The 22712-nt window shown below is 35.2% G+C and overlaps 1 protein-coding gene across 1 annotated transcript in view; it reads right to left on the bottom strand.

Moving 5' to 3' along the window:
* Positions 1 to 22712, bottom strand: part of PKHD1L1 (PKHD1 like 1) — a 167568-nt gene that overhangs the window by 125158 nt on the left and 19698 nt on the right. The window contains exons 9-19 of the mRNA XM_047074118.1: positions 21587 to 21629; positions 17625 to 17695; positions 16067 to 16177; positions 12845 to 12934; positions 10505 to 10773; positions 8873 to 8964; positions 5922 to 6081; positions 5480 to 5615; positions 4528 to 4671; positions 2446 to 2603; positions 1347 to 1460 (exon numbers count right to left, since the gene is read on the bottom strand). Of these exons, the coding sequence (XP_046930074.1) occupies positions 1347 to 1460; positions 2446 to 2603; positions 4528 to 4671; positions 5480 to 5615; positions 5922 to 6081; positions 8873 to 8964; positions 10505 to 10773; positions 12845 to 12934; positions 16067 to 16177; positions 17625 to 17695; positions 21587 to 21629 (1388 nt within the window). The remainder of the gene's footprint in view (positions 1 to 1346; positions 1461 to 2445; positions 2604 to 4527; positions 4672 to 5479; positions 5616 to 5921; positions 6082 to 8872; positions 8965 to 10504; positions 10774 to 12844; positions 12935 to 16066; positions 16178 to 17624; positions 17696 to 21586; positions 21630 to 22712) is intronic.

Raw genomic sequence — 22712 nt, 5'->3', positions numbered from 1 at the left:
CTCTGTGCTGACAGCAGAGAGCCCAATGCAGGGCTCACACTCACAAACTCCCAAGATCACGACCTGAGCGGAAGTCGGATGCTCAACCGACTGAGCTACCCAGGCATCCCTCCACAAATATTCATTCAGTGTTCACTATGTGCCAGGTTATTGTTTGTTAATTTGTTTTTTGTTGAATCTTCAAGGTTCAAGTGGTGAAGAACACTATCCCTATATGGGATATTTCCTATCCCATGAAGTTTGGGACAAAGGAACTAAGGATTATAATACTGATGTTGAAGTATTATACATATATAATTATGAGGTTGAAGAGAGGCCTCTAACTCACATATAAAGCATCAAGAAAGATAACTCAGAGGAAGCACTACATGAGTTGTCTTTAAAGATAAACAAGACTCATTTCAAAGGAAAGATGGACTAAGGAGCTTCAGGGAGAGGGTAAAATAAGTGAAATAAGCAGGGATGTAAGAAGATGGTGCTGGGAAATGCAAATAATCAAAGTAAGATAGAGCAAAGAATGTGTGCCAGGATGATGATGGGAAATGAAGAAAGGAAAGAGCATAGTGTAAATTACTGTGCAATTCCCAAGGCTGCTAGCACTACATTCAGGATAGGAGAACCCAAGTACATGCATGTTTATTAAATTAATTTGAAATGAGAGCCAATTAAATGGAAATATTTTCCTTTTTTTTCACTAATAAATCTGCTCATTAAACAGATTTAAAGCATGTGATTTAAAGCATGTGATAAATATTTTTAAGGATTCATATTTATTTCTAAGGTATTGATCTGAACCAAATCACTAGCCTATATAGTCCTTATTCTTATGGTATTCATTTGGAAATGGTGAATATCTGGCTTCCTCGGATTTTCAAAATAAGAATTAGGAAGATAAGAGTATTCTGAAATTTTCTTTACTGTACATCAAAGTTCTTATACCTCACCAAGAGAGAAATAAGGACAAGTATTTTACTAATTGACCAGAGGGTGATCTCAAAAATCAAGGGAAGCCCTACTACAAATTATATGCTCAGAAGCCAATGAGGAAACAGGATATACTCTGCGTCCAAGTAAAGAAAACAAGTAAAACACCCTATAGATCTTATATTGTCCATCATCTTTCTTACTTTCCCTTGATCGAGAAAATTCATATGTGGTGAATTTCACAAATGAATCACACTATAATGCAAGGAGATGATAAAGCAGACCTTACCAATAAATGTGTAACAAATTATTTTTGCAATTTGACAATAGGAATTAATGTTAGTCCAAAGAGAATCACAAGATTCCAAGCATTTATACGAATTCTTATTTGGTCAGTTTCACTGTTCATTTACATTCCATACCAGGTTAAAATCAGACTCATAATCTCTTAAGTATTTCACAACAAATCCTTCTTCAAAATTTGCAATTTGCAGTGGACACTTGGCAGTAACCATTTCTTCTACGGCTGCCTGAAACTAAATTAAAAATATGAGCTTTAGTAACTTCTTTTTCATGAAGAGTTAGAACATTTATACTATTACTACTCATTCCACTAATTAGTTATAACTGAACATTTGCATAATTCCCATACTTCAGCCATCATTATGAGATCATTTCCTAAATAATTTTAAGTTAATATGTAATAATTTTAGTGTCTAGTGACTTTTTCAAGAGTTTTATTTTAGAATCACAATAGTTACATCCAATTGGGTAACATTAGCTTACACCGTTGTTATGTAAGGTAGACATACTTGTTTAGTAGTTTTTTTTAAAGAGGGCAATGAGGCAAACCTAAATGAATTAGCACTCAATTAAACAGGTTCCAAGTGAATAGTTTTCCCCATTAGTTCAAAATTAACTGGAAAAAACTATACACTGTATTCTGTTTTTCAAAATATGCAAATACAATATACAAAATATACAATGTATTCTGTTTTTCAAAAGAAGAGATTCAGATACTATAAGACTGTATTGATGGTTATTTTAAAAATAATAAATGATCTTGGATTATATAGGAATTGGTACACATTTATTCACAAGTTTTCCTGTAATTTCCACATCTACTTCTCTTGCAAAGCACAGATATAATTAGCATTTAGAATTAAGGAGATAAAGTAAGATGTTAATCATCAAACAAATATTAACCTAAACTCATTGTGTAGATAGTTGTCAAAATTCAGTAACTCCCAAGCAAACATTCTTTCTACAAAAACAGCTGCCCCACACAGAGATACAATGGATCCTGTTGGCACAGATCTAAGAACCCCCCCTTTCATCCCCTGTGTCTCTGTGATGTTTCCTCCCTTCTCCACTCTCTATGGGTTGGCTCCAACCCACCATGTCAAGTAAATGAGTGTATTACTGCTCCTTAAAGTGTGGGGTTTATTTTGTTTTCTTTTGTTTTACTAGAAAGGTGATATTTAAATAGCTTTCTATTTAACAAATTAGCTAAGAGCATACTTCAGCTTCTGATGACCATGGGGTCAGAGGCTTCGAAGTGATTCCATCCCAGTTTAGTGTGAATGTGTCCAAACTGGGTTTTCCTTTGATTTGTTCTGTAATATCCAGGGTGACATTGTTCCCTTCAATCATTTCATAACCAAGCAGATCAAAGTCTCCTGCGATGAAGTACCAAATAGGATTTGAAGATGTTAATAAAATACCAATATATCCATGAGTAACAAAATTGGTTTTATTGTATTATCACAAAAAAGGGGGGATGAATGGGGAAGATGTGGATCCTTGAATTTGAGCTAAAGATTTAGCCGTAGCAGAAACAGCAAAATAACAGATAAAGTGCTATTCATTTAAGGTTCAATATCCATGGCTTAAAATAAAGTGTTATGGGATAAACAAAAGGAGGTATTGGGACCATGAGGTAAAGATCAACGACCAGTGGGATATTCCAAAACTTCTTTTCGTTTTGTCCCAGTACCATTATCATAGTATAGAGGGCTAGGCTGGGATATTGCTATTTTCTTTAAACATGAATACAGTACAAAACTGAATTCCAGGAAATAGCCTGAAGCCTGGGAGGCCTGTTAATACAATCTCACTTTAAAAGAAATAAGGGCTTGTCCTCAGATTTATCTCTGCTTTGGGAAGATGCTTCACCATTGGAAACCTACTGACCTCTGTTGGGTAGAGTCCTAGAATTTGATTTGGTACTTATGATTTTGGTACTGTATTTCTTAAGGCTGCTGAAGCTGTAAAATTTCTCTCTGAACTATAGATGTATTCCTCGGAGAACAAGGATCACCATATCTTCATTTATACAGCATTTTTGACAATCTAAACTTTGGGAAATTTTTAGAATTTCAATTCATGTTAAATGAAATTCTTTGCCCTCCATCCAACAAGCAAATTAAACAATTTTATAAAATGAGAAATAAACAATGAATTGGAAAATAATTATTGCCCAAAGAAAAGTAAATACATGCATATTCAGGGACCTATTTTTGAACTAGATAGCCCAAATACTAAATTTGGTCGTTAAACTTGACTTTAAGACTTGAAAATGCAAAACATTAATAGGAAGTTAATAGCTATTGCTTGAAAAGGACAGAGAGGTAAAAATAATTTTGGTAAATGCTGTCTTAAACACAGGTGAAATGTTTTCTTTCAGTTTTTGTTTTTGTATGTTTTTTTTTTCTCACTGTAGGAATTCTCAGGGATTTTATTATTCTAATGAGATCTGTCAATCTTCAAGGATAAGCTGGGGTATGCAGTTTCCCATGTGGATTTGACCACAGAATCCTTTCATCAGGCAAGATCTGGTTAGACTAGTGTCTCCCAAGACATGCTAACTACTTAAAGCTCATTTCCAGAATTCATATCTTTGCTAATTTTTTCTAAATATGAAGTAGCCTATTATACAGATAGTGCATTTATGGTATATATAGTGTTTCTCATGCATTGAAGCTGTACATTCCTTGAAATAGGACTAAAATTTTAATTACAATAGAAAAAAATTGACCATTTATTTTCTATTTCTCCTAAAAGTGATCAAGGCTATGAATCCACTTCTTTCTCTGCCATTTTATGGAATTTTTACTTTTTTTTTACTTTTTTTAATTTTTTATTATATGAAATTTATTGTCAAATTAGTTTCCATACAACACCCAGTACTCATCCCAAAAGATGCCCTCTTCAATGCCCATCACCGACCCTCCTCACCCTCCCACCCCCCATCAACCCTCAGTTTGTTCTCAGTTTTTAAGAGTCTCTTATGCTTTGACTCTCTCTCCCAATCTAACCTCTTTTTTTTCTTTTTTTTCCTTCCCCTCCCCCATGGGTTTCTGTTAAGTTTCTCAGGATCCACATAAGAGTAAAAACATATGGTATTTGTCTTTCTCTGTATGGCTTATTTCACTTAGCATAACACTCTCCAGTTCCATCCACGTTGCTACAAAGGGCCATATTTCATTCTTTCTCATTGCCACGTAGTATGGAGTTTTTAATTTTTTCAGTGGAGCTTTAGAGAATATAAATTTGTTTCTTAGAGAAAAATTTACAGAAGTACAAAATGAGATACATGCTTACCTCTAGTTGATATAAACGTTACCGTGTAAACATAGCTTTGGGAGTTTTGTGTTCTTATTACTTGAACTGTATCTGGTTTTATAGACCAGAGGTCATTTAAAGCTGATTGCAGTATGAAGTCAGAAGCATCACCAGGTACCAAGACTTGGATGAATTAAAAAAAAATAAAAATAAAAAGGCAAATGATTAGGGGCCTTAATTAAAAAAAAAAAAAGAAAAGAGTTGCAATCTTTCTGCACTAACCACAGCCAGCACTGATGTCTTATATTTGAATTTTTAAAGCACCCGTAGTCTGTATCATATATTATCATTTAATAAAATTGTGTTTTGAAAGTAATTCTAGTTCAATAATAGTGACTACTTCATTGGATTGTAATTTCCTAAAGATCAGGATCGTATTTTATTGTTTTAATATTCCCATGGTAATAAGCATTGTTATTACCATTGTTATTATTGTTATATAAGCTATTTGGAAAACAGTAATCACCCATTAATATTTACTTATTGAAACAATTAACAGAAATAGAAAACTTATATTTTCAGGTTTATTATAAAATATAGAGACGCAATATTTTTGTTAACAGATAAATTAGTATCTCATAGCTTTTTTTTGAGAAATTGGAATATTTACTTCTCTGTAATGATGAATTTAATTCTTATTATCTTAACTTATCCCTGTGAGTCACAGACACATAAAACCCTTCTATGCACTTAGATATACATTTATTGTGATCATTACAAAAGAAAATGATAGTATATACCAGGAAGTTGTTTTTACTGATACTATTTTTTATCCCAGTCCAAAGGTTTTTCTTCATAATACATTTTTAGCTTCTTTGTCTAGCACACTATTAAAACAATATTTTCCAGAAAGAACTAGACTAGACTAAATTTTTATAATTTCATCTATAAATGAAGAGAAATGAAATCTCTTTTATTATTTGCAACTTACCAGTTTTTTCCATGTTATAGATTAATCTATAATGGTAGTGGGAACATGAATTAGCTTCCACGCATGGGCTGGTTACTGTTATCTTTTGAACTTCACTCCTTGCAGTAGTTCTTTCCCAGTTTTCCAATGTTATAACCTATTTCCCAATTTAAAAAAAAAAACCTTCACTGTATAGAAAAGCACGTTTAAAAAGCATGATAGTCAATTATTCAATGCTTCTTTATTGCTCTATTTTACTGCAAATGATAAAATATTTTAAAGTTTCAGTCTTATCAAATAACAGCCTCTTTCATTTATAATACAGATACTTCTAACCACAAGTCAATAATTTTCCATGACTGCTTTCCCCTCAAGTAGTATCTTCCATAGTAAAATTAATAACCAAATAGAGCTATCTTGGAACGTTAACTTTCTACAAAGCAGATCTATCATCACAGCAAACCTGTATTTCCTGGACAATTGTCGACTGGGATCTGATAACTTGTTCTTCATTTACTGCATCTTCTGTTTGTTGCTCAGTATAGACATTTCTATACTGGTACAAGCCAACATCAACAAAGGCACTCAGTCTATACTCCTGCAGCAAGATTTCAATGTAATACCTGAAAAATATGAAATTTTTTCCAATGAATAAAATTTCAACACTATATAAAATACCTGCCTATTAAATGATTTATGTTGTAGTATCCCTGATTTTAAATATTAAACTTTCATGGTAGTTTTTTTAAAATAAAATGAATTATGTAGCGTATCTGCACTAGAGATACAGAGTTGTCCCCATTCGTGACTAATTCATTCAGTTTTGTCAATAGATATTTATTGAAAAAAGATACATTCCCCTCTCCTATCCTCAAGAAGCTTAAAACAAAATTACATTGTAGATTATAATGCAAACTCCCTGGCATAAAACACAGAAGGCATGCAGAGTTTAAATACTCTAATGTATATAAGAAAATAACAGGCAGACTTAGACATATCATGTTTTGTATCTGAGTGGTTAAATGTTGTCAGGGATGGAAGTTCCTTTCTAGTTCCTTGAATAATGACTCCAGTTAAAACTGGGGAAATAAAACACTGCTTCAGGAAACTATTACTGATTAGATTGATCATGGCCTCTCCAACAAGCTGGATCATCTAATTGCATGTCCAGGATAAGGCATTTGCTGACTGGCTGTTACAGGTGAGTGAAAAGCTACTGGTTACCTACTTAAATCTCAATCAATGTCACCATTGCTCCCATCTTTGGAGAGGCCAGCTGGGAGTTCCTCTAAATTGCCTCACATCATTTAACAGATACCCTTTTGTATATGAAGAATAAATATTCACAATTCATGAAAGACTCTGAATGAGGGACATTTATCACCTCTCATCTTTCTAGGATGATGAGGCTCTGGGTCATCCCCCTCATAGAACTGATACAGGAGGATTCCATCAGGCTCTTGGCTGCTCTGAGAATCTGTTTGCCAGCTCTACCAAATGAATGTGGGCAATACTAAGAAGTAGGGCTCAAAGAAGAACCATTAAATTCTGTACCCTGTTAGCAGCTTAAAAATATTAATTAGGCACTTTCTATGTATCACACACTAAACTGAGCACTTTATAGACATCATATTTAATCTTCACAAAATCCTGTAAAAAATATAATTCTCTTTGTTCATATGAATAACAGAGACTAAGAGAGTTTTAAAGATTAAAGGATTATTAAAAATTAGTAACTGATTCAAAGTAGAACAGGGTAATGAAAAAGAAATTCACTTAGAGATGGGGCTATATTATCTGAGTAGGATGAATTTGGCAAATGAGCAGCTACCTTTGGAAAGGTCTAGGGACCACTGTGCAATAAGCCAAGTACAGTGGCCTCAGTTTCAAAATTCACAGCCATCATTATAAGTATCAGTGTGTAAATTCCAAGCTGACTTGCAGAAGGCAGACAGCAGATGTATTAGGGCTCACTTTCATGTAAGCTCTATGCTCCTGCCAAGCAGGTAAACTAAATGCACTTTCCACGGCCAAGGCAAAGCCTGAAAGTGTATTAACACTTAATAGCAGTAGGGATTAATTAGGTGTTCCGTTTACCCTGAATTGGCCCACTGATCCTGGTTAAAAAAGCAAGTGGTTAAGTACATAAAGAAGTGATAGTAGAAGGAGGAGGATAGAAAGAATGGAACGCTTTCCCCATGTCATTATTACTAAGATTTCAGTGAGAACACTGAGCGTAATTGCTTTCAGGTACCTTTAATCCCAATCCTCTCTGTCTAGTTCCAACAGATCTTCATGGTGCTGTCAATATCTGGAAGGATGGTGTGATAGAATGAAGGGGGAAAAAAACAACAATGTCCTTCCATCTAGAAGTGAAGTCTATTTCTTCACCCCCCCTTGAATCTAGATTTCGCCATTTGCTTTGGCCAATAGGATATTAGCAAAAGTGATACAAGCAGAGTCTTTAAAAAGATTATGTACAGTAGGAATTTCTTTCTTCACTGCTGGAAACCCATTCACAAATTTGACAAGCCTGGGGTAGCTCTTGGGAGGCAAGAGACCATGTGGAGTGGGACATCCCAAATATCTAAGTTCCAGCCATGTCAACTGAGGCTCCTGATATATAAGTGAGGCCATCCTAGGCCATCCATCACCAACTAGAGTAGACAGAACCAAAAGAACTGCCTGGCCAATCACAAAATTGAGTTGCTTAAATTACAAAATTGGGGGGGGGGGGCGGGGTGGTATCTTATGCAGCAAAACCTAACACATACAAATGATAAATGGAAGATGATATCACGGAGTCTTTAGATCTCCGTGTAACTTAGCTACTTTGAATTTATCATGTCTTTTACCTCTTGCTTTCCAGGAATCCTGAATGCCTTTTTGAATGGTATCTCATATTTGAATGAAACTCTCATTTTCTCCCTGGACTTGACCTTTCAGCACTAAGTGATATACTCCTTAAGGGTAGGGAGTAGATTTGAATATTTTTGTATTAAATTTCCTGGCCCAATATCTAAATCAGTGAATATTAAATATATGTTAGCTGTGTTAATAATTCATGTGGTTTTATGTTTCTTCTCTAGAAATATTCAAGAGCTCAGCTTAGATGGCTGAATTGACTGAAAGGTCCTAGTAAGAAACTAAGAACAGGATCAAGTAAATTTCACAAAATTATAATTTCTGCAACAGAAATATTTGGATTTCAAATATCCCTGGTTAGATGAATGTCAATATTCTTGGAAATACAGAACAAATTTTTAATAAAATTATAGAGAATGACCAATTGTAAATTAAGCCAATGAAATAACATCATTTCTACCAATAAAACAAATTGACAATGTTTTTAGATATAAACTTACAGTTCTTAAATACTACATAACAGTTTAATGAAAATTAAAAAAACCTTACTCTTTTCCTTTCTGAAGATGAATGTCATCTGAACTTTGTGTTGGACTGGAAAAATAATTGTTGGCATTGGAAGAATGATATGCAATCTTCACCTTATCCGAGAGCGAGAGAGAGAGAGAGAGAGAGAGAGAGGAGAACTTATTAATAAACTTTTCAGCATTTATTTATCATTTATTATTTCTGTCAGTCCTAGAACTTTCATGAACAGAAAATGTGAAACTACATATTTTTCTTCTAAGATCTGTTATCCATGGTGAAATCCAGTGTTTAAAAATTATCAAAGTTCACTTCATACTTTCCACCCTTACCTAACATCAGAACCACTATACCATAAATACACACAAACCACAGCTTTTCCACAATTAGTACTGCGATGGAAAATAGAAAGATATCTACCAGGAGGAAGGTTGATATTGTTAAAACATCCTCTTGCTCTGTGGAGAGGTTTTAGGGGTTTAATCTACAAGAGATCACCAAAAGTAGGTCTGAAAGATGCCAAGGTCACTAAATGGGTCTGCATGCCAGATTGAGAAAATTCTGGGCTTCCCATCAGGAAAGATTATACTATCTTTGGAGGAAACGTGCTGAAAAGCTATGGTAAAATTAGAAGTCATATATTACAGGCAACAGTTTAAATTTGTTCCTCCAGGTTGGGGGGCAATCTTGCCATGTACATGGAGTCATAAAATGTTCTTTGATTTGGTTCATTAGTTTCACATTTATGAAAACTCCTAAAGAAATCATTAAAATGCAGAATAATTTAATGAACACTAATGTTCAACAGAGTATTATTTGTGGTCATGAAAAGTCAGAAGTAAACTAAAAACTTTATCCACATGCACAAAGTTATACAGGTTTAGTAAACCCATGCAATAAAACACTTTTTAGTCATTAAAAATTGTGTTGTGTAAATTATTTAATAAAATGTGAAAATATTTATATGTGACAAAAATGACTATGAAATTGGATGTGTGATCTTATGTATATAAAAAACAAAATTGGGGTGCCTGGGTGGCTCAGTCAGTTGAGTGTCTGACTTCAGCTCAGGTCATGATCTTGCAGTTTGTGAGTTCGAGCCCCGCATCAGGCTCTGTGCTAACAGCTCAGAGCCTGCAGCCTGCTTCAGATTCTGTGTCTCCTCCTCTTTCTGTCTCTTCCTCCCATGGTCATGTTCTCTCTCTGTCTCTCAATAATAAATAAATGCTAAAACATTTTTTTAAATAAAAAAAACCAAAATAGACACAAAAAGAAGTGATAGACTTTAATGTCATGACCAAGTAATAGTGAAATAGATGTAGTAGAATAGTGAAATATTTTCACTCTTTCCCAAATTGCCTAAGTATGGTTATAATTCTTCCATAATTAAAATGATATTTAAAGGAAATACGCATGTTTTTCCCTTCCTAGAGCAAGTTTAGATACAGGAAAGCATTTTTTTTAGGCCATGGGTTTTCTATGATGACTTTATAGTTCATATAACACATGTTAAAATAGCCGAGAACCCAATCACATGAAAATATCTCTCATAAACTCTTTAATATATGCATTGGTTTGGATTAGAATAGATGAGATACATATAAAGGTTGCCATATTGCTTTTGTAATATTAAATAGTATTCTGTGGCTTCCTTACCTTATCTTTTGGATGTCCAGTTTGGCTGAAATAAATGGCATAACGGTCATCACCTTTAATGTAGAATCTATAGACATCAGATTCTGGAGCCACCAAAAATCCACTGAAGCGTGCAACAAATGTATCTTGCTCCATAGGCCAGATATAGGAAGCTGAATCTACCCAACTGGCACCCATGTACCCCGGTGTTTTCTCATTGTATTCAAGTATCTCTTCAAGATGTACTGGCCTACTATTATTCCAGAGCTCAAGCTTTAGGCCTCTCCCACCTGAATGTAACAAAAAAGTATTCTCATCAGAATTTTGATGTGGTGTCTCAATGGCCCTCTACGTGGGTGGTGGTTATAGATTATTCTACTGTTATTCACATTTTTAGAGCATGCATGTTAACGAAACAATTGCACATACCTGTACATATACCTGTATCCACAGTATAGAGTGCTGTTAAGATAGTCTACAATTTATTTATGATTATTTCATATATTTGCACCTCAGATTCTACATATGTAAAATAGGAGTGATATTACTATTTGTGTGGTTGCTATGGGGATTAGATACTAGTGCTTTACTTAAGATAATAATATAATAATTATTACCTATGACATGACTCATGTTGTTTTATTTAGTTAAATCTCAAAACTTCACGGTTCAGACCATTTGATTTCAAAACCTTTGCCTGATTACTCTAACAAAAGTTACTCTACTAATGGTTTACAAGTAATCAAGGAACAGACAGTGTTGGCTTTAAGATTTGTCATTATTGGGGCGCCTGGGTGGCGCAGTCGGTTAAGCGTCCGACTTCAGCCAGGTCACGATCTCGCGGTCCGTGAGTTCGAGCCCCGCGTCGGGCTCTGGGCTGATGGCTCAGAGCCTGGAGCCTGTTTCCGATTCTGTGTCTCCCTCTCTCTCTGCCCCTCCCCTGTTCATGCTGTCTCTCTCTGTCCCAAAAATAAATAAACATTGAAAAAAAAATTAAAAAAAAAAAAAAAGATTTGTCATTATTTGTTCTTCTTCTTTTTGACACTACAACTGCTATGAATTCATCTCCTTCTTGGACAGAATCAGAGAGAATTATCATTAAAGTTAACCTACACTTGCCAATGTAAACTCTGTAATTAACAGTTTTTTCCTAATCATAAGGGAGCCATCTCACTTTTTTTCTTTTTTCTTCCTTGAAACACAACAATCAGACACATGCCTCCTTTCAGCAGCCTTAAGCTGTTCTGGAGCGGCTGGATCTAGAAAACAAAGGCTCCTCCTCTTCAGCTGAGTTTGTTCAGAGAGAAGTTTGTGCGTCTCAAACTTCTGCACCAGCAGTGTGCTCTGATATACACAACTCTCTTTAAAGTTACCAACTGTGATTATCAAAATTCTCTTCTGAAACTGGTCATTTTTTTCTAATGTCATCCAAAACAAGGAAATTTAAGAGGCTGATAAATGTAATTTTCTTGGCTCCAAATACCAACCAGTGATACAATTAAAAACCAATTTCACTTTGTGCACAAGATATGAGAAACACACCCTCAGATCCAGGCACAGCCTCTCAGTGCTATCACTGCAGATGTCACTTTGGCCACAGGCCAAAGTCTGGAAAGAATTTTGAGTCCCCTTTCTCCCATCCCGTTATCACTCTTAAAACATTCCAGACAAGTAAGGATTTAACCTCTCCCATTTATTTTTTAACCACAGAAAGGCATTTATACAATTTCCATGTAGCCTGCACCAACATTTAGTAATCTCATTTAATTTTAAATAAAGTCACCACTGAACTCATTCAATAGAGATGTGTTGTTTTCAGTAGGGTGTCTGAGGAATTTAGGCATGGTGCAGCTTTGATGCAGCTATTTTAATGCAAATATTTCCTGATCCAAAAACTAGGAAGAAATTTATTATAATTCTCACCACAAATTCTAAATAGTTCAAATATTTTTTGTTACTAATTGCTATGGGCTGAATATTTGCATCCCTTCCAAAACTTGTATAATGAAACCTAATGCCCAATGTGATGTTATTAGCAGGGGGGGCCTTTGGGAGGTTGTTTAGGTCATGAGATTGGACCTAATCTCATAAATGGGATTAGAGCCCTTATAACAGAGGCCCCACAGAGCTCTCTAGACCCAGGAAGGTGCCATCTATGAGGAGGCAGGCCTTCATCCAATCTGCTGGTACCATGATCTGGGACTTCCCAGCCTCCAGAGCTGTAAGATACACATGTTGGTTGTTTATATGCTACCTGGTCTATGGTGTTCTGTTTTAGCAGCCTGAATGTACTAAAGCCCTAATGATATATGTCTTCTTACATAAATGCAGAAATGGCTGTTCTCTCTTCTGGTAACTTACCTGGATATACAGTTCTGAGAACATCAGGTTTAGGGGGTGTCTTGCAGCATATGCTATTTTCTGTGACATTCAAAATATCACAGGCTTGGCCTAGAAAGAAGCAAGGTGTAAAGCTATTACTACAGAGCTCCATAATGTAAATCACAATCAGCTTATCTTGAAATACTTTTTTGATAAAAACCAAGTTGCATAAGCAAAGAAACAAAGCTGGGGGTTCTTCATTTCCTTTATGTGTTCTTCATGAAAGCTTATCACTCATTAATTGTCATACTTTTACATGGTAATGTTTTCTTGGCAAAACATCACAAGCCTGGGTTAGAAAATTTTGTAATTTCTGAGAAAAAAATTTTTAAAAAATGATAAAACTATGTCACTCTAAGAGATTTCACTCTGAGTCCAAAGTGAAGCTTTCTATTTTGTCTCTTACAGAAAAAGTGCTGAATAAACTCATGATGTTCAGAATCTGCAATAGCAGATGATCCCAGCCCTCTTAGGTAAGATAAATAAATAAAATGGCACTATAGTCCAAGTTCTCCAAATGAAAACAACAGAGATAATAATTTGTAAATGGTATTTTCACAGGCAGACTGAAACCAAAACAGACAGGGTCTAAATGAGAATGATTATACTTCTACAAAAGCACAATTTGAATTGAACAAAGAGTCTATGGTTTAGACTTCCAAGTGTCCCTCACAGTCAGAGCCTAATATAAGGTGAGTCCATTAAGTATTTACTGACATGAGAATCACAGCCCATGAAAAGTGAGGCAAGGGTTAGCAAATGGAGGAAGGTATCTTTTCCAAGTCTTGCCTGGTGGCCTGGAAAACATACTTCAACACTACCTTTCATGATTCTGAACGCTCTGTGAATGCAAGGTAATTGAACTAGAAAACAGTGCATTTGAACAGCATATTAAACCAACTTAGCCCATTTTGTTTGGAGCAAGGGAAAGATACATAAACAAATCATTATTTTCAAGAAATTACTGATGATTTCTCAACACCCAAAAAATGAACAATCCAATTAAAAGTGGGCAGAAGACACAAATAGACACTTTTCCAAGGAAGACACACAAATGGCCAAAAGACCAATGAAAAGATGCTCAACATCATTCATCAGCAGCAAAATACAAATCAAAACTACAATGAAATATCACCTCACACCTGTCAAATGGCTAAAATCAACAACACAAGAAACAGCTATTGGCAAGGATGTAGAGAAAGGGTAAGCCTCTTGCACTGTTGGTGGGAATGCAAATTGGTGCAGCTACTCTGGAAAACAGAACAAGATTCCTCAAAATGTTAAAAAAAATTATCCTATGATCCAGCAATTGCACTACTAGGTACTTACCAAAGAATACAAAAATACTAATTCAAAGGGATACATGCACCCCAATGTTTATATCAGCATTATCTACAATAGCCAAATTATGGAAACAGACCAAGTGTCCATCAAGTGATGAAAGGATAAAGTGGAGATGGTACACACACACACACACACACACACACACACACAATGGACTATTACTCAGCCATAAAAAGAATGAAATCTTGTCATTTGAAATGACGTAGATGAAGCTAGAGAGTATTATGCTAAGCAAAATAAGTCAGAGAAAAACAAATACCATATAATTTCACTCATATGTGGAATTTAAGAGACAAAACCACCGAGCAAAGGGAAAAGAGAGAGAGAGAGAGAGAGAGAGAGAGAGAGAGAGAGAAGCAAACAAAGAAACAGACTCTTAACTATTGAAAACAAGCTGATGGTTACCAGAGGAGAGGTGGATGGGGGATGGGTTAAATAGTTGATGGGGATTAAGGCATGCACTTGTTGGAATGAGCACTGGATGTTGTATGGAAACCAATTTGACAATAAATTATATTTTAAAAAATGCAAAAAAAACCCACCTTTTAAAAAAAGTAACAAGTTAAAAGAAAAAGGAATTACTGAGGATTTAAAATCTTAAACCTGGTTGCCACATTAATGGCAATGAAGTACCATAAAAATTTAACATGCTATAGTTATATTTGCATGTCAACTGTATCACAATATCAGATCCTAAAACACAGTATATAAATTAAAAATATTTTATGTTCTTGGTTTTAATATTTGAAACATATTTACATACAAACTTCAAAATAACATACATGATATTTAAAAATCTTATTGCCTCAGTTTTAATATTTATGCAGGTGACCAGTAAGGATTCATAGAGAAAGAGATATAAATGTTAGATGAGGTTATTTTATATTAATTTCTTTTCTTCAAATCACATTTTGGTTGGCTCATGGGCATATTCTTTAAAAGTAGAAAGTACCATGGCAGAGGGCTGTATCAGAATAAGTATGTACCCAATTGCATGGACAGACATGCAGTCCTTTGCTCATCAAGGTAGGTAAGGTCATTATGATCAAGTGGGCAGATCCCCTCTATTACATTCATCCTCTATCTCCCTTTTGAGCTACACAGCTTCCTACCTTGAACTGGTCTCAACCAGACACATAAAAATGATGTATAACGAGAGAACCAAGCCATATGTACATTTGTAAAGATAGAACACATTAATGCTCTTTCCAGAGCCAACATCATCAGTGATTCCTGATGTCCAGATAAAACACAGTCAGTGAAAAGGGAATGAGAAGAGTATCCCCATGTACTTTACATTTCCCCATAACCATCCCCCTGAGAATTATACAACAGCTCAAGAAAGGCATTTAAAAGTTTGCTAAATAGAGGGTTTATGTGTCTCAAAGTATGGTGGGGAATTTGTGGATGGCAACTACGATGCTACCACACAATGTCCTTTGGTGATGAACTCAGAGCCCAAGTCCTGGTCATGTAAGGCTGCAAGAAATAGCCCTCACTGAAAAGTAGCAATGGGAAAAGTATCAAGCCCCAAAACCAAATGCCCATGTGAAAATACTCAGCTTTAAAAGTAAGACATTAAGGGGGTGCCTGGGCGGCCCAGTCAGTTAAGTGTCCAACGCTGGGTTTCTACTCAGGTCATGATGTCACAGTTCTACTGACAACACAGAGCCTGCTTGGGATTCTTTCTCTCTCTCCCCCTCCCTGGCTCAAGCTCGTGCTCTCTCTCAAAATAAATAAATAAACTTAAATAAATGTAAGACATTAATTGAAAAAAGACTATTATTCTGCTTACAAATTATTTAAAAGCCAGGATCTATTCTTATAATGTAATACATTAAAAGTCATAAAAAATACCTCCAACTAGAACTCTGACTGGGAAATCTGTCTGATCAAAGAATCGTCCACTTATTGTTAGCATGGTGCCACCTTGAATGCTTCCTCGTGACGGGGAAATCATAGTGACCTCTGGAGAGAGGGAGGAGAAACACATTAAATAAAATTTCATGAACATTACACATAAACCCAAATGCTTGAGTTTTATAAATTTTCTAGATTACCTAGCCTTGGCACATAGCACAGCACAGGCACTGGATTACTAAATGAATGAATTAAATGTTTCAATTTGGTCTCTGGTGCAACCCTGCAAAAAGGACAATTAATATGGCTCTCACAGAGACCTACATCTCATGGGAACCAGTCTTTAGTGCTGACTGGTACTAAAGAGATACTGGTAATGGAGGATGCAGAAATTAAGGAAAACCTGGGCTGAGCAGAGTTGTTTGATTCAAACAAAAAACACAGGAAGGCAAGAGAACAGCCTCTTTACCTCTATGCTCTTAAATAATAAGTTTTTCTTCTATTTCTGGGCCAACATCTTATATTTGTATTTTTATCATATGGTAATACATTAACTATGATTGGAAGTCTTCTGGCTTCATATATAAAAGTTTTAGGTATATTAGTAAAATAGCCAGTGCATGATATATGATAGATTCTTATTGAAATTTATTCTTATTAGTTCTATCTATCAAAGTTCTTTGTATTTTTACATATGAGTTTCACATTAAATAGAAAAAGCCAGGATATGTCATATGTGATTGATTCCAAGACACTTTTCTTCACGTTTGAACATCTCTGAAATCTGAACGTGCCATTCCATCAATCACTCCCGACCTGGAATGAAGTGTAATTCTTCCAGGAGGGTTTGTGTTTGCTTTTGACACTCTCCTAGGAGTCTACCAACCTGAGATTTCTGTAAATTACAATAAATTATAATCTGCTTGAGGATTCTTTTGGACCATACCGAGACCATAAATCTGAATACTTGCCTTGTAGATTAAACTGACAGTGGAGAATTTTTTTTCCTCCCTCAACCCACAGCCCAAGCAGAGACATGCAAATTTCTCTTCTGTCTTTCCCTTGTTTTTTCAACCTATTTAAAATATAGTTTTCAGGGGTGCCTGGGTGGCTTAGTCCATTAAGCATCCAATTTCAGCTCAGGTCATGATCTCACGGTTCGTGAGTTCAAGCCCCACGTTGGCTCTGTGCTGAGCCTGAAGCCTGCTTCAGATTCTGTGTCTCCCTCTCTCTCTGACTCTCCTCCTCCACTCACATTCTGTCTCTCTCCCTGCCTCAAAAATAAATAAATATTAAAATATAGTTTTCAGGGACTTAGCTTAATGTCAGGGCTTCCTATTAGGCTCCCCATCTTGTGTGCTTTTCCTTTCTTAGCAATACATAAATTAATATAGTACCCTTAAATCATTATTATCTTCGATTTGATGAAAGTACACATATCCCCCTTCTGTCTCTCTCATTCCTTCTCTCTTTCTGTCACACACACACACACACACACACGCACACGCACACACATGCACACACACACACACACACACACACACAGGTCACATACCTGCATATGTTTGAAACATTGAAATTTTATTTAGAGAAGAAACAAAATATGCCATTTTTTGTGGGAAACTCCTGTGTAAAAAAAAAGTAAAAATCCTTACTTTAAAATAAACTTTATTTTAGGAAAATGTTATTTTTTTAGTGATATAAATCATGTCATAATTTGAAAAAGAGCTGGACAGAACATTTTGGGAAGATAAAAATGTTCTATATCTTGATGTACTTATTGGTTACATAAATATAAAAGTATACAAATCAAATAGTCATCTGTCAGAACTTACTAAACTGCACACTTAGATTATGTATATCTTATTATATGCAAATTATACCTCAGTAAAGAATTCATATTAATGTAAAAAAATAGGATCACCCTTCATGCAGGCTCTTGTGTTGACGGCCCTCCTCTCTCCTCTCTTATAACCCATTTGACATCAGAGTAAGTAACATTACTGAACACTTATCAGATATCATGCTAAGGTTTTTAAGCTTTTAATCTAAGATTTTTTAAGCTTTAAACTTATTATGCCATTTTATCCTTACATTAACTCCATGAGGTAGGTACAAGTCAGAGAATCTACTTCTGTTACTGAAAATCACATGGGGACTAAGTGGTAGAAATAGAATTTGAAGCCAGGCAAGTTGAGTCCTGACCCCTGGCTCCTATCCTGTATCCTACACAGTTCTCATTCTTCTGCCACTCACTAATCTGCATGAAAGCACAATGAATGAAAGCAGGTTAACAGTAACGCACCAGAGTTAAGTCACCCTTCACAAACATAGAACCTATTCACATTTTTTGACAGACATAAGATTTGCACTTTCATAGCCTGGAGAGCGTGGACGGTAAGGAATCTGGTCCTAGAAATTAAATGCTGTTCCCTTAATTACCTCAATGTAATTCATAATTAGAGAAGTTAAGAAATTCAAGTATTAAGACTTAAAGCCCATTCATTATATTTCTAACACACCAAACTAGAATCTAAAAGGATAAGGCAAATCTTGTGGTTGAGACCAACAGTAAACTACAAATCTGACCCAAGCACTATGATCCACATTTGCAAGACTAAAGGGTCTCTGCAAATACTGAATGCTAAATTAGTTATTTAAGAAGTTCATACTGGATTCATGTTTGTATGCTATAAGCCTTTCAATTGATTTCTCAAAGATCTGAAATGATGCCAGCTCCAAAAATATTGTCTGTGGCCAGATTCTGCGTCTGAAAAATTAACCCTGCTTCTTAAGTTGGTGGGAAAATTGCCTCCTGAAATAAAATTTGAATGTAATTTATTTGGTATGACACTGAGGTGATTTTCACTAATTCATTGATAATGACTAGGCATTTCTCAATTAAGGCAGCCTCATCTGAACCTTATCAGTTTGGAACAGCTGTTGTTTGAACTTGGGGTAATAGAGGAGAGAAGGTGAACTATTAAAAGAAATAGAGAATGGAAGCCACGATGGTCTTTAATTGGTTCATTTGATATTCAGGAAGACTCCTGAAATTTGTAAAATATAGACTTTTTAATTTATAAAATGATTTAACATTTTTTAATGCCATGTAATCATAAAACTAGGCTTTTAAAAAGTATATGCCATATTTTTACCAGTTATCTTAAAGTCCTAAGATTGTTTTATATAGAAACACAGTTTCCTCAATTCTGAGACATTAATACAAAAGAAAAGCTACTGGCTTTAAAAAAAAAAAAGGAATTATACACCAAGATCACAGAATCAACTATTTTAAGCAATATTTTTGCCTATATTATGTGCAAATTTGCTGGCTTTTTAAAATTGAAAGTTTCAGGGCATGTTAATGCAACATGCTGATTTATATATACTTATCAATCACATTCAAGCTTGATCACTCAAACCTATTTTTAGATAATTATTTCTCTGAGAAATCTATGATGGATTTGGTAATTAATACCTTTCACACAGACTCAGAACTAAGAATTCATCTTTTTCACCTGAAGAAGAATGACAGTGGCATTAAAAAAAAAGCAAATATGTTTCAAGAAATCATTTAAAACTCAGTAATTACTGCTTCTAACATGATTTTCTAATTTTTTCAATAAAATCCTATTGCCTATATACATATGTAGGTAGTGTCCCTGCTGAAAAAAAAACTGGTAAATCATGGGACACTATGTCATTTGCCCCATGGAAATCACAACAGTGAGTCATAGTACCATTTACATGCCATCCACTATGGTCTGCCCTTGAATCATAATATTCTTCATGGTTTTGGTCCAGTCTGTATTGGTCTATAATAAAGTATGCAATCCAATCATCACTTTGTTATAAACCTATTCTTTCTGGATGTCTGGAACCAGATGATCCTCAAATACAATGATAATGGATTTGGTCTCACCAACTCAATTACAGTTCTATGCATGAAAGGATCAAACATCATCCTTATTTTGCAGTCTGTGAGGAATAACATCTACTTTGATTGTAATATTGCCATTCTTCTCAATCTTTTTCATCTTTTTTCAATCTTTTCTAATCATTCATCTCTCTTCAGAAACAAAAAAGAAATCAAAAGATTATTGATTATTATCAATATCCTATTATTGATCTACTACAGCTATGTTAGTATTGGATGGCTTGATAGTATGATTTATTTGGATTTCTGTTAACTGGCTCATTTTCTCATTGGAAGACACTATGATACATTGGGCAGAATAATTCATTTAGGTTTGGCACATCTTGGTCCTGCCCATAAAAGGCCATTAGCATGCCCCAGTTAGTGTGACAGCCAACAAATGCCCCCACACATTTGCAAATGCACAGAGAGGTGGGGTAATCCTGCCATGGCCAAAGAATTCTGGATCAGGATGTTATGTAGTGATCCAATGTGGTTCTATGGCTGTAACCCTCCATCACTCTTTGCAGAGCACTGGAACGGAATGCTCAGAGCCTGGAGTTAGGCTGTGTGGGTTCACATTCCAGCACTCCTTCTAACTGGCTGAATATCCGTGGGCAAATTACTCAACATTCCTGAGTCTCATTGTTCCCAGTGTGCAACACAGGGGAGAGGATAACACTCAATTTCATAGGTTCTTTGGGAGAATTCAACTAGACAATATATGTAAAGTGCTTAGTACCATGCCTGCGACTAAATGTTCTTTATTATCTGTAATATGAGGTTTGCAACATGTGTTGAGATTTGCATATTCTGATATTTCTATAAACATATGGTAGTATTTCTTAGTGAAATTAGGATGTAGGATATCTACATATAACTCCCTTTCTCCAATTTGTGCCTCAGACACAGCCTTTCAGCTGTTGGGAAATCTAGCATTACCTAAAACAACAAGTAAATCTTTGACTGTGATACTGAAAAGGGTTCTTTTAGGTCTTACGGCTTTTCTGACTTAATTGTAATTCTTTTGATAACGTAATAGTTCAGTTTTGATGTGAACTAATGTTAAGAGTAAATAAAATCTTGATTGATTCCAAGATGATTTCTAGCTTTATTAAAAATCATGATTATAAGTGATTAACATTGGTGCTAAGATGGACAATTGAGAGCTGTAACTGCCATCTTTCATCACTCTGTATGTCTTGATGCTTTAAATGAATACCTTTATGTGGTAATATTAACTGTGGGATTTTATTTACTCTTACATTAGTTCACATCAAAACTGAACTATTCAGTTATCAAAAGAATTACAATTAAGTCAGAAAAGCCTTAAGGCCTAAAAGAACCCTTTTCAATATCACAATCAAAGATTTATTTTGTTGTTTTAGGTAATGCCAGATTTCCCAACAGTTGAAAGGCTGTGTCTGAGATACAAACTGGAGAAAGGGAATTACGGACCCCTTAAATATTAATTCGGGAGAAGAAAGTGATTAGCCGTTCTTTAATCTCTGGATCTATAGCACAAAGTAAATATATACTTTTATTTTATTTACCCAGTTGACTCAATTATGAAAATTATTATTTACAAAATGACCTACCTTCCATAATCACTATCCAAGATGAAGCTGACATTGTGATGACCTGGAATTAATTAAAATACACAATCAATTAAATTCCCAATCACAGGAGAACAATAACTATACATTATAAAGCTGATTTAAAACCAAAGTAAAGACATTTAAAATTAAAACTGTAATTACACAGCCATTTATTAATCCTCAAAGACATTATCTGAAAGAAGTATTTTAAAATATACACACTAAGATGTCTCAAAATTGTAACTAGAGGGGTGCCTGAGAGGCTCAGTCGGTTAAGTGTCTGTCCTCAGTTCAGGTCATGATCTCATGGTTCGTGAGTTTGAGCCCCACATCAGGCTCTCTGCTGTCAGCACAGAGCCTGCTTCAGATCTTCTGTCCCCCTCTCTCTCTGCCTGTGCCCCACTCACACACGCTCTCTCTCTTAAAAATAAATAAACTTAAATTTTTTAAAAATATAACTAGAAAAACCTGATGAAATATAATAATGAATGAAGGATGATAAAAGAACATATGCATAACCACATACCCCTCAAATTTCCTTGATTCATTCAACAGCTATTTATTTGGGGGAGACATTCTGCTAGGGAGATGAGAGACGCAGGGTGAGCTCTCGGTTCTCCAAACTGAGCATATTGTGCAGTAGAGGAAACAGCCAAGCGCAATGACACAAACAGAGAGCTAAAAATTGTGATAAAGCTATCAAAGAGAAGGAGAGTGAACTTTGAGAGTGGAAGGCAGGGCATCAGTGAAGGCTGTTTTGAAGACATGACATTTTATCGGAAATTCTCAAGACGGGAGGAGGCTTGTTAAGGCTCTGAGACAGAATGAAGTGAAGCTCATTCTAGAACTAAAGATTATAATGGATGCTAGCTGAACCTACTGTGGCAATCATTTCACAATATGTGAGTATCAAGCCATCAAGTTGTATGCCTTAAACTTACATAGTGATCTATGTCAATATAAAACTGGAAAAAAAGAACTCAAAGATTTATGTGCCTGGAGTACATAGACCAAGGGGGAAAAAACAACATAAAAATTAAGGCTAAAGGGAAAACAGCTAAATTAGTAATGGAATTTTCTGGATGACAGAAGAATAAAAAAAAAAAAGAAATCTGAAGAAGTTTAC

The sequence above is a fragment of the Lynx rufus genome, unplaced genomic scaffold, assembly GCF_022079265.1.
Source record: "Lynx rufus isolate CCGP_SWC_20201006 ecotype Redwood Valley unplaced genomic scaffold, mLynRuf1.p SCAF_12, whole genome shotgun sequence".
Lineage (NCBI taxonomy): Eukaryota > Metazoa > Chordata > Mammalia > Carnivora > Felidae > Lynx > Lynx rufus.
This window is presented reverse-complemented; position numbering and strand designations above follow the sequence as displayed.